Source organism: Erpetoichthys calabaricus, chromosome 17 (assembly GCF_900747795.2).
Source record: "Erpetoichthys calabaricus chromosome 17, fErpCal1.3, whole genome shotgun sequence".
NCBI lineage: Eukaryota > Metazoa > Chordata > Cladistia > Polypteriformes > Polypteridae > Erpetoichthys > Erpetoichthys calabaricus.
In genome coordinates, this window is record NC_041410.2 from 94,868,289 (window position 1) to 94,886,611 (window position 18,323).

Consider the following 18,323-nt stretch of genomic DNA (forward strand, 5'->3'; position numbering starts at 1 on the left):
CCTCCCACATCCAGAGCACTGTGTTGAGTTGTGGCCCGGTCACTAACTGTGTGAAGTCTGTGTGTCGTCCTCTTGTTCCAAAGCTAATCACATAAGTACACCATAACTTTGCCAAACAAGAGAAAACCATTCAGCCCATCAAGCTGATCCGGGCAGCTAAACTTCCAGATACTTTAGAACTTGTCAAGATTTCCACTTCTCATTCCACGTCACCTCGATTTGTTTCAGATTCCCATGACCCTTTGTGTGAAGATGTACAGGAATTCCTGGTTTCAGTCTTCAATGTGCTTTCCTTAGTCTTCACTAGGTGTCTCCAAATATCACATTCACTCTTTCATTGACAGAATTCTGCTGGATCAACCTTATTGAGGTCTCTGAGGATGTTGAAATCCCCACACAGCCCTCTCTGCTTGAGACTAAAGAGGTTCCATTTGAGTTGGTCTGGCATCCCATCCAGAGTTCAACTCCTACCTTGGGCACACTGCCAGAGGGATATGCTCCTTGTAGAGGTTTCACCGACAAGAAATTGCTCAGGGTCAAACAGAGCGAACAGCCATGGACCTGGGGACTCATAATCAGTAAACCAAATCTTATGGTTGAGCTAAAGGAGAATTCTGTTGGCCAATCGGATTTCTAGCCAGATTTTATCCAGTTGTGCTGAAGGAGAACTCCATCGGCCAATCTGTATCTAGCTGGAGCTTATTGAGTCATGTTAAAGGTGAACTCCCTTGACCAATAGGGTGTCTAGTCTTGAGTTTATCTAGTTGTGCTGAAGGAGAGTTCAATCGGCCAATCAGATTTTAACTGAACATATCAAGGAATCCTAAAGGACAGCTTAGTCAGCCAATTGAATGTTTAACTAGAACTTATCCAGTTATCCTCCATCAGCCAATCAGGTTTCTGGCTGGAGTTTATCCAGTAGTGCTGAAGTTATTCTAAAGTAAAAACTCCATCAGCCAATCAAGTGTCTAGCAGTGAGGAGGCATTTTCATTTGAACCCGTGTCTCTGTCACAGCTCCTCCCCTCACATGTCTGCACGCTATTTGTACTCGGGGAGACTCCCTCTCTCGGCCACTTGTCCTCCCTAACACGGCAGCAGTGAAAAGCACAATTGTGAGACCTTTTCGTTACAAGACAACTTTGCTTGGCAGCTGCGCTAAACCGGAGCTCCTTTGGTAGAGTGGCACAGAAGGCTGTTTTGTACTCCCCAGGATGAAGCAAAGCAACTGCCATAAGGAAGATGAACAGCTGAGAAGGGGGACATAGCCCTGTGAAAGTTCCTGACACAAACAAACGTTAACGCCAGGTGTAAAGGATACCACCAAACTCCATTTATTGAGTAGCAAAATGCTTTTGTCATTTACCCTCCAAGCACACAGACACTGAGAGGAGTTCAAAAATTCAATACAGGGATGCTGCTGGTTCAAGTTGACACTAGCATGTTGCCTCCATTCTGAATGGCTTATATCCACAGATGTTCTGTGGGATTTGAGACCTGACAACCATAGGGATGGCAGCTTTAAACCGATTTTGCTGTTGTGTTCCTCAACAGTTCAGAGAATTTCTTGGTCTTGGGGCATGGAGTGTCAACCCAGTGAAAAAGATGAGTGAAATGCTACCAGGAAGACAGCCACCTGAATGAGGTCACTCATTTTATATTAAGGAATCTTACACCACCATAGACCCCAGGATCTACTCTTCACCTTCACTATTGCCGATGACCTTTTTGGACCGAAGGCAGAAACAGCACTAATACTAATCGTCATACTAATTTTGTTTTTTACCCAGATCTCCAGTGTCCTGTGACACTGTTGTCCTTTACTAGCAAGAATGGATGTCAGTCCAGCTATTGGCCCCAAATTGCATCCATGCCAGGGTACAAGGAGTTGGGGCATTCTGTTAATCCTCTTTCAGTGATGGACTGCATCCGATTGCATGATGACCACTCACCGTTAATGCACTCCTCACACTGTTGTGTGTGAAAAACCACCAGGACCCCACAGCTCTGCTGTATTCAAAGCCCCTTGTTAGATGTACACAACACACAATTCAGTGGCATCTACCCACCTGCCTAACAATCGGCCCCTTTACAATTTTAGTGCTTAATGAACAAAATTTTTCCTGCCAATTCTTGCATAAATGTTTGGGTTTCATAAATACCAAGCACATCAGTGTGGAACAAGGCAAGCAGGGTCCTGGGGTAACCAAGCATATGTATTAGGGAATACATTCAACATGGCATTGGTCTTCTTTACATTTAATAAGGCGTATTTGGCACCACCTTGATTATGAACTCTGGCCAAAGCAGACTGCAGTTCCTAGCTAGGAACGTTGGTTGTAATTCTTTTTGAACATCATCTTAAGTTTTGACGAATGGAAGCAAGTTCGTTTGTCCTTTCAACTCCGTTTCAGACATTGACTGCCCAGTGGCATATTCCATCTCTCAGACAAAGACACCTCTTCAGCTGCGCCTGCTTTTAAAATTGGGGTACTGCAAAAAGAATCAACAAATAATGCTAACAAGCCTACTGGGCAGATAGTACAGCCATATTGACCAACACTTCCCAAAAATGCCCCACAGCTATGCCCAGTATCTTGTTGATTCCAATTCATAGATTAGGTGGAGGCAAGCAGGGCACGAGTTTCACATGTCATGTGGGGTCCAGCCATCGCTACAACTGGTGACAATGAAAACTTGCCATGGGAGAACCCCACACTAAGCAATGCAATGGAAACCCAGAAACGGGAGATGGCCTTTAACACAACCATGGGTGCCCACCACAGACCTCCACACAGGCCAGACAGCTCATGCTTTTTTTTTTTTTTGCTTTAACAATCGGTGAAAGCGGTTTTGGCATGAACATCCAAGAATACATGGCACTCTGATAAACCTGGAATAATTCAAACAGCAAGAAGGAAAACCTCAATGTAGTCAAATAAGTTTATTGTTTTTTTTTTTTAATGGAATGACAGCCTCTGGTGTTGCTGCCAGCTCCACAGAGCCGAGTTATGCCACATGAAGTTTGCATATTTTCCTCACATCTGCCCAGTACCAGTGGACTGGCATCCCATCCTGTGAAAGTGACTGCCTTGTGCCCAAAACAGCTGGGATAGGTTCTGTGATCTAAGCACCCTGTAATCGATTTAACCAGCCTGGAAAATTTAAAACATGATGGATGTAGGTGCTTGGCCACTTCTGGATACAACAGAGCAGCAGGGCTGCCTTATCTTCACTCCAATCAATTTATAACTTGAGAACTACCTGATACAAGCTAGCCACTTCAACATTCAATACCTTAGTCACTGATTACATCAATGTCACATCACACAGCTTGTAGGTGTATGGGGTATGTCAGACTTGTCGACTACTGTTGCTGATCTTGCTGTGGGACCATGTTATCATGACTGATAATCATCTTTTTTACCAACTTCGTGCTGACTTTCCACTCCCTTTTTGTGATAGTCAAGAACGTGCTGCCTGATGGAGCCAGTGGTGTATGAAGGGTTAACAGGTACAGCAAGTTTAGCCACAGTCTTACCCTAACCACGCGCCCCCTCCCCTCACCCAATGCTATTGTGGTACATAGAACACAAAACGACAGACAGCCAAGCCTCTCTTCTGTGTGTGAGGACCAAAACAGTGATACAGTGTTTACCCAAGACCTGGAAATGGAGCATTAAAACCGATGCACTTGGAATGCTGTAACAGCTGGAAACTGCAAAACAGGTACCAAACAGGTAATGACTGCAATCTAGAGGCAAAACCTGGTGTTAGTGTAAAAAAGTTTTGACATTTATAGGAAACCCTCACTTCAGGGACCATTAAGCCACAATCTTTTAGAATAATGCCTGTCAGCATAGTTAAATGCACATGACAGCCTTGCAAATGTTAAAAAGAGTGCCACACATAAACCTGAAAACATTTGCATGTAGGTACAGTGAGGCGTAGTGGTTAGGGGCTTCAGATGTCAAACCCCGAGTCTGTGGGTTCAAATCCCACTACTGACCATGAGCTAGTCTGCTTGCCTGTGGTCTAATTGGGTAAAAAATGTAACCAAGTGTATTTCAGATGTTATAAGTTGCCTCAGATAAAGATATCAGCAAAGTAATAAGTAAAATGCCTCTACCTCATTCACAGTCTGGGTTACATAGTGCCAATCTTACCGATAGTTCATAGCTGGCTGGAATACTCCCGCTTTCAATGAATCTAAAATAGGATTAAGTGAGTTAATAAAATTGAAACACAAGACAAAAGTCGTACTATTTAGTAGCCAAACATTTTCAGTTTCTAATATAATTCTAATGCCAATCTCTCAACAGCATGTATGGCCTATTAGTTGAATGTCCCTATTATACAGTTATTATCAGCCTCCTACAATGTACACTTCAACATAATGGTTACCAGCAACAAATCACAAAAGATAAATTCATATATTTAATTATCGGTAGCATAAGAATAGTCAAAAAAAACAATTATAACTCCCACTTACTTCACTTTACAGGTAAAATTAGAATCCAAATATTAACAGTACGCAAATGAAATTTGCTTCAAAGTATAAAGGGTGCATTAATTACAGATTTCCTCCAGGAGGAATGTATAAGCATCATGATCTTCCACATCTGCACCTCATTCCTGTAGGTGCATCAAGACAGAAGAGCAGAGCAGCATCTCTGTTCAGGTCTGTCACCACAGGAGCAGCCTTTTAGTATTCATCACGGTGTTAGCACAGGTGTGGTTGGCAAGGCAGAGTCCTCAGTAATGATGGCATGCATAAAATACTCCAACATCATGTGAAAATCAGAAGGATATTGAGACTGAATTGATATTTTTAATTGTTCCTCCCCTGACTAGGAAGGCCATCCACGTATGGATTGATGTTACCATCAAACAGCAAAGGTAAGATTAAATGGAGCTGTCATTTGTGCTACTTCACATCTTCAGGAACATAACCTCTTTCATGTTTAGCATCTCACTTTTTAAATTTAAAAAATTCCTATCTGATCATCAGGTTACCTTCTCCATTCACACCCACCTTCTCCTAAACAGCCTCTAATGATGGGGGAAAAAATCTACCTCATCCCACCAGGCACTTAAGCTAAGGTGATACAAGGAAACAGTTATCTTTGGATAAGCATTACATCTGTGACCATAAAGAATAGTCAGTCAGTCATTTTCCAACCCGCTATATCCTAACACAGGGTCACGGGGGTCTGCTGGAGCCATAAAGAACATGAAATTGGAAATATCAAAAATGCACAATTCTCCCAAGCTTTAGATGTAAACTAAGATTTGTCTTTCTTGTTCCATTGCCTTCCATTTTAGATACCCTGTCTAGGTTGTGAATTTCAGAAGAAACAACACCTTAACACTGTTTCTCTTTGAAGCTTACCAATGCTAACAAGGATATTTCTTCAGTTATAGATTTCTGCAAAAATGAGACCCACCTAGATTTTTAGTTTTGTCTTGGAGAGGGTTGGAATGGAGAGATTTGTATTCCATCAATAACAAAACAAGGATATCTCCTTTTAAACTTCCAGGTCCCAGATATCCTTGGCTTCAATCTTACTTTTCCAGGTCATATGCAATAATCATCATCTTCCTAGAAGGAGTTTAACATATGTGATTTCTTTCTAAAGGAAAAGATATGAAACACACTCATCCAAGTCGTACAATGCTTGCCTCCAGTTAACACCAGCAAGCTTCATTTGTCTGAGTGCCCCACTGCTTATTAATTGCTCAGCAATTCAATTTTACTCCTTTCTAAACTTTCAGCCTGCTGCACAAATGACAAGCAGAATGGTCCAATTTACCACATTTATGTTGGAGCAGCAGAGCACTGTATACTTTCACAAACCAAGTACCAGGCAAAACAAGAAAACAAGAAAACAAGGCAGATGCAGTTTACTAGCTATATGACAGGCTTGGGTACAGAAATGGGAGGCAGGGGAAGACACTTGCATTTAAACCCTCCTCTCCAAGAAAGCAGAAGAGACTGGCGGTAAAAACCATAATACTATGATAAGCACAAGAGGAAGAGGGGAAAAAAAAGAAAAAAAAAAAAAACTTGAGTCAAATCTTCCCTACTCCACTGCCAAATTCACCCTGATGCAACTTGCCAACTGGCATATTCAAGCTGTTCTGTCCAGTATGAATACAAGCAAATGGAGCAAATAGATCAAGTCTTATTTAACAAGTGGCCTGGTTTTATCATCATCACCACACTGATGTGCTTTGTATTTTTTCACCTCTGCCATGTATTTGGCCCAAGCATCTCCCTTAGCTGCGTCACCCTAAAAAGAAAAGGAAATTGGACAAACATGAAACTTGTTATTCAGACTTTTTTTAACATTTCATTTCCTATGAATTTATTAAATATTCCAAACAAGCAAAAAGCATAAGAGAAGTCACAATGTCAATAATGAAATAAGTGGTTTCAGGAACTGAAATGAATTCACCTACTGAGAGGACAATGCTTCATGCTGCAAACTAAAGGCAGAATGTAGTGTGTCAAGTGAGATAGGTAGTGATGGCAGTTACTTTTATTACAGTTAAAAGGCTGGCTCCATAAAGAGTTTAGATGACCCAAACAATGTTACTCTGTGGCTTCAAGATATACCAAATCAACCAGTCTCCACAATAGGTTTTTTTACAATTTCATTCATCATCTCTTCAAGTCCAAATACCAAAACACCATAATGAAAGTAGTTACTCTCTTAACTGACTCCTTATTTCCTTATATTATTTTTTTTTTTTTTTTAAAAAAAGGGAAACAATGTTTTGGTTGTGACAACTGAAACGGTAAATGTCAACCAACCTTCCTTCCTATTTTTTTTAATCACAGGAATCATCTTTACCTATTTTCTACATATGCTAATGGTGCTGTACTATTTACCAAAATCATTTCTACCTTGCGTATCTAATCTATAATGAACACCCTTTTCTATTGAAAAGCGGTAAGTAAATTAAAATGAGCCTTACAACTAGACACATTAAGTATTGGACTAAAAAATGTTTGGGATTGTTAGGTAACACTTAAAGGATCACTCCACCCATTTTTTTTTTTTTTTTTAAACTTTTATATGTTACTTACCTCTTTCATATTGCGGCCAAGAGAAATTTTAATTTCATGTTTTCATGCAGAATAGAGAGAAAAAAGTTGATGATATAGAAGCCAATAGAGACAAATGTGTATAATGGCAAATGATGTGAAAACATGTCCATTTAAAAAAAATAACTAATCAGCACATATCACAAACAAGAAGCTAACACACCTCATGGGAATGACTTTTTGAAATGAAGAGACTCTTGCCCAATGAATAAGGCTTTAGTATCCGGATTATGATGTGTGCCAACTGTTCAGGAAGTATACACTTAAGACTATTTCAGCAAAAAAGCATACATGTTGCCCATTTTGAGCATTCAACTGTATAACTGATATGCAGATAGCACAACACAAGTAATGAGATTTTTTTTTCTTTTTTCCATTTTTCACGTCATTTACACTTGTATAGCACTGTCACTATTGCCTTGTATTATATCAAGCTTTTAATCTCTCCATTTTGCATTAAATCACGAGAATAAAGATTCTTCCCGGCCACCATGACAAACTATACGAGAAAAGTAATACATAAAAAAAAATTGGGGAGGACTATTTCTTTAATGATTTTTAAAAGAATACTGGCAAAATAACTAAAATGTGTATTAGTGTTTAGCTGGCTTCTATTATAAGGCTGAACTTTATTTTAGTAATTCAACCACAAGCCATTATTTGCATACTCCTGTATTGCCCTTACATTGTACCATATAATCAATACTTTCAGCACCTTTACATAAGCAACACACTTTATTACAATGCCCTGGATTAGTTATGTTTCCCTTCTATTTTCAAGTGGCTGTTACATAATGTATTACTATTTGAAACACTGTTAAGATAATTCTAATTTAACTGAACTCACAAAATTCTGAAGCTCTAAACTGCAGCCCTGCTCCACAAAACGTAAAAATTAGGCCAGCACATTGAACATACACACTGAATAAAAATGTCCAAGTACCTCTGTCTCCAACTTTTGCTTCTTGGCAACCATCCCTGTCTTGAGGGCTAGTTTGGCTCCACCTCTCCGCTTGCCCACCTGGGTTAAGGGACAGAAGACTGCAACCGTTATTCGAACCCTTTCAGTTGCACTGGCAATGTTGACCACTACACAATGGAACAGGGAACCTATCATTAGACAGTTATTTTCTTATGCAGCAGTTTCTTTCCAGTACAAGCAAACAATGAAGGAGGAAAGTTAATGTCAGGGTCTGGGGGTTGCAGTGGAAGGAGGCTATGTGGTTACCCAGTTTCAAAATAGTCACAGAAAGATCACTGCATTCACAAATTTACTATACGCCATAAAAAAATCTGATTATAGCTAATATCAAAAGCTTGTTAAAAACCCAGTTGTACACATCCAAACACATTAAGGACCCCTTAGTCTTCATCAAGATTTTCCATATGTATACCTATAGATTATTATAGAGTGCCTTGAAGATAAAATTGATAATACATGTATACCACAGTTTTAAAAAATCCAAAATAAAAATCAAAGTAATCAATGAGGGATATACCAACAAATGTAAATCAATTACTGTCCTACCTGTACTTCAAGGTGTCCCAAATAACAGTTTTAACATGCAAATAGGATAAAGAGGGTAGGCAGCTATGGGTACTTGCTTGCTGAAAGCCCATCGCTCCCAAAAATACACATACAAAGAAAATTATATTGACAGATGTGCATACTGTACTGAAGAATCGGCCTCAAACAGGAAGTAGCCACTGCTGAGAGGAATGGCTGAACACCTAAGGTTTGTTCTATCAATACTGTAGCAGGTGGGACACTAGCACACAGCGTGCCTTTCAATCTACTTTCCTTTTTCTGTCACTGTATTAGACAGATTGTTAGTTGTGAAGTTAAAAAAAAATAAAATGTAGCAACCTACAGTAAAGTGCAACAGGGACTTGGATAGGATAGCTTCACATGGTGAATAGCAACTACAAGCAAAGCCAAGATTTTACACAATGATTACCACCTTTATTCCCTGCAGCTGTGACCACCACAGTTCCATTAGCGATTAGAAAATCCTTTGATCTTTTCTTAAAATATATATGATTTGATACTGATAACACAAAGGAAGTTTGAGAAAGTGAAAAATACTATCAATCATACTATTAAGCTACTAAGCACATAAATTACTAACGTGGTAGTGAGCATGCATTTAAATGCTGAATGTTGTTCTGTACAACTCTAAATGACTAGCCTGTTAACCTCTTATTTCATTTTTAGTCCATCTTTCTTAATCTACTTTACAAATGAAATATCAAACTTGCAACTAGCGCCCTTTCTGGAAAAAATTCTCTCTCCATAATCTAGTACTGGACATAGCAGTTTCAGAAAAGAATGGATATGACTTCGACCTGGTTAAAAAAAGTCTCTGGACAAATCAGAATCTATCAGGCAAAAAATCTTACAGATTCTTAACAGTACTGGAGCGGGTGGATGTTCTACCTACTTTATGACACTTTAAAGTAGAAACTCTGGGAGTTAAATTACATTACTTTACAATTTCTTGTGTACATGTTAATGAAAACATAACAATGCATCACTAAAACAAATTTACCACATGACTGAATTAAATTCAGCATGGTGACTGAGGACATGTGCCTTGACATCATATCTTGCGTAGCATACTGTGCATATATATGAACATGTCATTTTGTCAGATAACATTTAGTCAAAATTTGGCAATTTTGTTATACTGCATTTTAAGTTTTACAAAATAGCCTTTTCTCCTTTGACTCTGATGAAGACAAAGCAGACAAACAAGATAATTAACGACTAATTCCAAACAGGCCATCAAATACCAAGGCACTTGCTGCTGCACTTGGAAACCACCAAAATTTGTCATAAAGGACATTATGGTGCCATAAACTCTATTGTGAGAAAATTGCAAAAGTATGATTTTTGACCAGCGGGAGGACGAGTCCTGCTAAATGTTCTGCTCCTAAGCTTGAATTTGCCATTTTGTGCTTGACAAGTTTTGGATGCTTCCATTTATGTTGCAGACACAAATTGCCGTTATATTTAATTCGACATTTCTGTGTATAACTTAATGAACCTATGTTTTTCTATTTTTTCAATTAAACGCTCTAGGTTATTCTTAAAAGTTAGGGCAGCAACAATGATGTAATGAACTTAACATTTTCATAGCACAAAGTCCCAAAAAATGCCCAAAATGCCCACTAGAGGGGTACAAACTTTAAAACCCCCCTATTCACACAAAAGGCAGCCAAGAATCTTTCTAAATTAAAAGGTTTATTACTCACAAAAATGCTCTGTAACAAATTGTGTTAAGAACAGCACAAAATGCACAGAAGGCTGTACCTTCGAAATAGGCAATCCAAATAGCAAACACAGACCCCAATATGAAACCCAAGGCATAAAGCCACAACAATCCAGGAAAAACAAAAAGCACAGAATAAACACTGGAGAAAACTTACCACATCACAAGCGCATTTACAATGAACCGCATGGGACTGTGGGTGGGCTGAAGGTAGTCCCTTGACATGATGGGCATTGGAGAACCATTCCCAAAACACATGGCAAAAAAATTATTTGACACAAGGAAACCGAACAATTAACAATGCTGAAGTATAAAATGAGCAACATTGCCATAAAAGACACATCTGAACCCCAGCCGGGTAAGTAACCATGGCTTAAATATTACATATGACAGCCAGTCATCACCTTTTCAAGCACCATATAACTTCCACCTCTGTAGCCCTCAGCACATCTCCTATGTAACAGGGCTTTAAAATTTTCAAAAATATCTCAATTCTAAAATGTCTAACTGGTAACAACCAACTGAAAAACGTACTTTAATATATTTTTTACAAATTACCTTCCTTTATACATTCAACTTTGAATCCCACTTACTGCATATTACGTTTTCATGATAGTTGTTGCTTCTTACGAATTCGAGTAAACAACACTTAACTCCAAGTCCTGCATGTTCATTTGAGGCTACTCTCTGCAGTAAACCACGCCATGCCAAACAATGGCAGCAGACACGTGAAACTATGTTTACGTCCATAGATCTGTATGGGCCTTGGCAAGAAGCAGGGGGCACACATAATTCTCTCACGATTCAAATCCACAAAATACCACTAAGCAAAACGTGCCAATCCCCCCACATAGCCTCCGTGCCACCAAGCACACCCCAACCCGGTTTGGACTGGCAGGTTCCGAACAGACGGGTCTCGTTTCTCGCCCCGTAATCAATCAGATTATGCAAACTGTCGGAAAACTAGCAAACCAAACCAAACCAAACCCCCTTACAATGCTTGTCACGCCCTTCTTCTCTGGCGTCTGGCTCCGGGTGGCCTCGTCTCCATCGACGCCGGGCTGCTGCTGGTGCTCCTCCTGCTGCTCCCTTCTCCTTCTTTCTTCCTCCATTTTCTTAAAAAGCTCCAGGAAGCTCCCGTCGTTAGCGAACACGTTGGCCCCCGGCGCTTTGTGCTCGGAGCTGTCGGGGCTGCCGGGGCTACTCGGGCCGCTGCTGCTGCTGCTGCTACTACTACTGGAACTGCTGCTGCTGCTGGAGTCGCTCCTGTCGCAGTTTTTCCTCGCGTTTTTATTAGAGGAGTCCATTTTTGAGCTATGAAAATTTGACAATGACCGGCTCATAAACGTTAAACACGCAAGCCCTTATAACCACTCCGATATATTAATATAGTATATAAATTTAAACAGCCTGATCAAACTCTACTTCCCTGTTTGAAATAACCGACGTGCATTTCATCTAAAGACCCAGATTCTAGAAGATTCTCCCTTTTCTGCTCCCCCTGCACAATTGCACGGGGCCGCAAACGAAGTACAAACACTACTTTATTGTTTTTGTTAGTCCGAAATCAATTTAAAAAATAAAAATCTTGTCTCCCTTTATCGGAAAGAATTCTCGAACGCGTTAAAATACCGGTACTTGGTGATACTTTTTTTAACCTAATCTGTATGATTATTTTTTTAGAAGTTTCTCTCCTTCCCCTGATCGGCGGCCATCTTGAAAACAAACAAGTCGCCAAACCCGGCAGCGCTCCAGCCTGGATTCCTCAAAGCGTTAATGTGACGTCACGACGCTTCAACGCTGCGCACGCTGCAAGGAGGGTGTTTCGAATGCTTCCGGAGCCAAAATGGCGTCGATACGAGCCAGTTTCGTAAAAGTCGGCAAGTTCAATTGTCTTTCGGTTTTCTGACCAATCATTTTCAAGCGTGCCGGTTTTAGGGCGGGATGCTTGGTGAGACGGTGAAACTGACAAATCGATGAACCAATCATGCCAATAGAGATTTTCTACTGTGAGGCGAGTCAGAAATGATGTAAATATATAACGCTAGACTTATGTAGGATTTTAAAATTATTATTATTAATAATAATAATGCATTTTATCTTTAAGTGCCTTTCATAACATTTAAGGACACTGTACATAAATTATTAAAAAACAATACAAAAGATAAAACGGTCAAGATTAAAAACATAAATTATATAGCCAAAGATTACAAAATACAATCAGCACATAAAAGCTTCTTTAAAAAGCTACACCTTTAGATTGGTTTTAAAAGCAGCAGTTGAGGAAGACTGTCTTAGATATAAAGGCAGGGAGTTCCATAATCTGGGTACTGCAGAACTAAAAGTTTGATCACCCAGAGATTTGCATATATTGTGTGGGACAAGAAGAAATTCAACATCAGATGACCTTATGTTGTGACAGGGCAAGAGTATTTTAGCATGTTTGAAATATAGACAGGACTGTTGCCTTGTAGAGCATTATATGCTACCAGAAAAAAAATTGTTAATAGGCTGCCAGTGCAAGGAAATCAGTGAAGTGGTTACATGTTCCCAAAGTTTAGTGTGTTATCAGATTCTGGCTGAAGAATTCTGCATATGTTATAATCTAATTAGAACTTTGTCTGAAGCACCAAAGAGCAGAGAATTACAATACTCAAGCAGTGACAAAAGCATGAATGAATATTTCAACAACATGATCAGTGAGAAAAGATCTGATTTTAGATTTGAATCTAAAACAACCCCTAAGTTCCTGACTTCTGAGGAAGTGGAGATGGTGCAACTATTAATATCAATGCTAAAGTTGCTAGTGGATTTAAGAAGAACCTTAGTACCTATGAACAACACCTCTGTCTTTTCTCCATTAAGTTTTAAATAGCTGTGATACAACCAAAAATCATTGTGACCAATGCACTCAACCAGTGAGTTTAGTGGGAAATTGGAGGTAGGCACCTAGATCAGAGTGTCACCTGAATAGAAGCGAAATCCCAGACCATACTGTTTAATAATATCACCCAGATGGAGAAGATAAACATGGAACAAAGAACACCCTGTGTAACAGGGAAAGGGAGAGGTGAGGATTTTGGGGCTATAGAAGATTGAAACCAATCCGGGGGTACATCTGTGAGACCTAAACAAGTCTGTAGATGTTGAATGAGTACAGAATGGCACACTGTGTCAAAATGCTCCTGAAAGGTCTCAGAGTATTAAAATAGAACAGTTACCATGATTAGCAACTACAAGATCATTGACAACCTTCACCAAGGCAGTGTTATCACTGTGTTTATCCCTGAAACCACATTGACATGGTTTTAACAGCTGGTGCTTTTCCATATAAGAAATTAACTGGGAGGTAACAGTTCTCTTCAGTACCTTAGCCAAAAATGGAAGGTTGGAAATTGGTCTATAATTAGACAAATTGTCTTGATTCACACTTTACTTTTTTAGGACTGGCATGACAGCAGCCACATTGCAATGGGTTACTACAACACCAGATACAAGAGACAGTGGAGTACATAAAATAGGCATGCAAGCCTTGAGTAAAGCACTAGGATGGAGTCCAATAAGAAGTTGGACGGCGTAAGTATTTTTAGAAGTTCACCGACCAAGACACTGGAACAAATGGGCCAAATGTGTGCTTAGGACCACTTTCAGCCCCAAATCTTACAGATAATGAAGGTCTAGTTTTGGTGGTGGGTGGTCCATGCTGTTCATGGATGGACTGACCTTTCTTATTGTTAAACTGATATTGATTAAACATTTGATGGTTGGAAGAGTTTATAAATAGTGGAAAATAAAACACATGGATTTCCCTCACCAATATTAATAATGTTAAAGAAATACTGTACATAGCTTTAGACAAGAAAATTGACTGCCTGTAAAGTGAAATGTAGCCCATAGGGATTCATGCATTAGGTAATAATGCAGAAAATTTAAAGTGAAGTTTGTAATAAATTAGTGTAGCTGCCCCAAATGGAGGATTTCATGTAAGATAAGACAACATAAGGAAAGATAAGATAGGATAAGAAAAAATTCCTTTATTGTCATTGCATAAAACATACAATGAGACACTACCTGAAACGATGCTCAAAACTATACTTTTAAAAAGCATGCATCTGATATTCTCACATAGACGGCTTACACATCACACAATTGTCAGTATAGGCAAATGTTTTTTTTAAGAAAAAAAATAATAATGATAAATGTTATGTTTCACAATTATTTCTATGAGGTGTGTGATTTCACTACAGAATTTAGTGTAGTAATCGCTTTGAGGTAGAGACTGTTCATTAGTCTTGTGGCCTGTGCTCTAATGGACCTTCTGTTTATCATCTCTTCTCTGAGGGGAGAAGTTCAAACAGTGAGTGATACGAGTCCTTTATGATGCTGGATGTCTTCTGCAGACATCGTCAGCTGCTGAGCTGTTGCCATACCACACAATTATCCCATGAGTCAGGAACAAAGAGAGAAAGACACCAAAAGTTTTCCTGTCAGATCAACCTTCCAGAGATTTCTCAGGAAGTCAAGTTGCCATTGTGCTTTTTTTAACCAGTGTCTTTGTGTTTATTGATCATGTGAGATCTTCTGAGATGTCTAGAGGCACTGTCCCCTCTATGACTGTTTATATACAGTGGCTGGTGGTCATCCTGCTTCTCCCTGAAATCAATGATCAGTTCTTTAGTTTTTTTGGTGATAAGTATTAAGTTATTCTGTGTACACCAGTCTGTCAGTCTACGTACCTCCTCCCTGTAGGCAGACTCCTCGCCATCAGTCTCCATCAGCACCTTGAGCGAGTTTAGCAGACAGCATAATCTTGACCAAAGCGTTGGTAAGTTAATGTATGGTATGTAGCAGAATGTCATTTTTGAAATGAACTAAAAAGCTAGTCTGCCAGGACAGATTGTATTATTTAAGTGGCAGAGGTCCAATAAATGGCTTCTTCTAGGGTTGATCAAAAGAATAGTCAAATTTGTTCACAGAAGCTATTAAAAAAAGACATTGGGTCAGTCACCTACAGTATGCATATGGGGCTAAACCCGACTTAAAATCGAAAAGGCAAAACTATAATAAGAGTTAAAATAAAGTCTAAATTAGTGTATGCTGCAGTGTTCAGTGGGTGGCACGGTGGTGCAGTGGTAGTGCTGCTACCGCACAGTTAGGAGACTCGGGTTCACTTCCCAGGTCCTCCCTGCGTGGAGTTTGCATGTTCTCCCTGTATCTGCGTGGGTTTCCTCCGGGTGCTCCGATTTCCTCCCACAGTCCAAAGACATGCAGGTAAGGTGCATTGGCGATCCTAAATTGTCCCTAGTGTGTGCTTGGTTTGTGTGTGTGTGTGTGTGTGTGCCCTGCAGTGGGCTGGCGCCCTGCCCGGGGTTTGTTTCCTGCCTTGCGCCCTGTGCTGGCTGGGATTGGCTCCAGCAGACCCCCATGACCCTGTAGTTAGGATATAATAGGATAATGGATGGATGGATGGCTGGATGCAGTGTTCATTAGAAATGCAATGATTTATTTCATGACATGGACATACTGTAGATAATAAACAAGAAGAGTTGCTTCAAATTATGAAATATAAAAATGTGTGATTATGTTTAAACTGTAAACATTCTTGATTCTAGGAAATCTTTCATTTTTCACCCTCTGATAGAGGTCTATAGGGGGCTAGATCCCTAGTAAAAGATCAAAACTCAAAAATAACCTCATATTTATAATAATTGACTTTAAATGTTACCCTACATGATTATGTTTGAAATGTGTAATTTTTTTTAACTTTTTGGGTGTGGCTCATTAGAGGGCTAGGACCACCAGTAAAGAATCACATGCCAAAAATATCATCATATTCATGATCAGCAACCTTGAAAGAGCATGAAACAGCATTCCACATGTATATAACCAATCCCCATTTTGTCAAAGTTTTGTGAAGTTTGACCCCTCATATCCCATTAGGCTGGTGAACCCCTGGGGTTGGTTGATGTGACAAGCACAACTTGTTATTCTGATCATTTTGGCCAAAGACAATTGTTTTACTTTTTACCATAAGGGTTCCTTTCCTGCGCAAACATGGTCCAAAGATGGCCTTAAAATGTTTGTGTTTTTATCTAGAGGGACAAAGATAGGGGGAAAACCCCAAAAAACTTTACTTGATGTGTTGCATAACTAGAAATCAAGACAAGTCAAACGCTATATCACATGTGGGGTTCTCTTGTACTGGTGAATCAAAAAAAAAAAAACTGATATGATTTCATGCGCTCATAAGTAGTTATGGATGACAGATCATTTTTAACGACTTAATCCTGGTAAAACAGAAATCTTATTAGTTGGTACCAAATCTGTCCTCTTGACCCTTCATGACGCTGATGGGATCCTGTTTGAACCCTCAGCATCAGTCCATAATTTGGGTGTCACCTTTGATCAGCTCCTTACTTTTCCACCACACACTAGCTCAATAGTATGGACAGCTTTTTTTCATCTTCACAACATTGCTCATCTGCATTCTTTCCTCAATGTGAAGGATGCTGAAACACCAATTCACTTACAAGACGTTAACTTACTCATTGTACCTAAATACAGCTTAGTAACTATGGGTGGTAGAGCTTTCAGTGTGATGGCCCCCTAAATTTGGAATGCTCTTTCTGTTAGCCTTTGCAAGGAAAAATCTATTACTCATTTCAAACACCTGTTAAAGACACATCTCTTCAATGAGTATTATTCATTTTCTTGTATGTAATTTCTATTGTTTTGTTATTGTTTTTATTGAATTGTAAAGTGCCATTGAGTGTATGAAAGATGCTACATAAATAAAATTTATTATCATTATTGTTATGTGTTCTTTCATGGACAAGATCCTTTTCTTTAATTCTGAAAAATTCAAGCACTCATTAACGAACATGGCCATTTTTTTATAGTATAACTATGTTATATTATATTTCATTTATACACTGCTGTGATAGGTAGCATTTATTTATATTTAAACCATACAGTGACCCTCAATTTGCTTAAGTGGTTCTGAAAATATTATGTCGTGTTATGTGGAAGAAAGTGGAGCAGTGTGACCTGCCCCTGATGACTTGGCCGGTGCAGTTTGGTGACTCATTAACCTTTATGTCCACAGCACAGAAGACCATATTCATGCCTTTAGAATATTGTGCAATTTTACTGTTTCATATGAGCTGTTTTCAAATGCAAGGTCATCTCCATTTATACAGCTGCATTTTGCATGTATGCTCTTGAAATCTTTGTAGGATACTTTCATTTTTTAAATACATGTATATTGTTTGGCCATCTTTTTCAAACATTTTTGTTAATCATTTAAAGCATAGTGTTAACATTATCTTCTTTTTAGAGATATGGGGTGGGTAGGATGTATTCAAGATGCAGGACACACTTACTCATGCTGGGTCAATTTGGAGTTGCCAATCAACCTAACAAGCATGTCTTTAGCAGGTGTTACAGAACCCATGGAATCACTCAAAACGCATAGAAACAGAAGGGACAATGTCCAGCGTGGTCAACTCATTAAACACAGTCTCTGGTTTAAAGTGTAATTTCACATTCTACTTTAAATAATTTCTCCATGTTGACCCTTCCCTTTACACTGAATGTGCTGTAGATGTCTTAGACCGTCTAAACAGGTCTTCTGCCCTTCTGCTCCTTTTTCAATCTGTTTTACCTTGACATTTGTGTTTAGCACTCCTGCTAGATGGATTCAGCATTTTTGGTTTGAATCCCTGCCCTAGTCATTCCTGGTGTGGAGTTGGGATGTTCTGGTTTTGTAAGCTATTCTGATTTTCCTGCCACATACCCTGATTAAGTCATCAATATGTGAGTGAGTGTACACTGTAATTGACTGGTGTCCCATCTGGGACTGGTATCTGCACTGAACCAGATGCTGCCATGATAGACTCCAGCCTCTAGTGACAATGTTCTGGATAAATGGCTTAGAAAATGG

At 39.3% G+C, this 18,323-nt stretch overlaps 2 protein-coding genes across 2 annotated transcripts in view; one reads left to right on the top strand and one right to left on the bottom strand.

Moving 5' to 3' along the window:
- The window catches only part of rnf11a (ring finger protein 11a), a 628,093-nt gene that overhangs the window by 21,899 nt on the left and 587,871 nt on the right, over positions 1-18,323 (top strand). The gene's annotated exons all lie outside the window — the stretch shown is intronic.
- On the bottom strand, positions 4,423-12,142 carry trir (telomerase RNA component interacting RNase). The gene is made up of 3 exons (XM_028823424.2): positions 11,377-12,142; positions 8,053-8,130; positions 4,423-6,291 (listed from the first exon to the last, which is right to left on the bottom strand). The coding sequence occupies exons 1-3, from the start codon at positions 11,722-11,724 to the stop codon at positions 6,184-6,186; spliced, it is 534 nt and encodes a 177-aa protein (XP_028679257.1). The 5' UTR covers positions 11,725-12,142; the 3' UTR covers positions 4,423-6,183.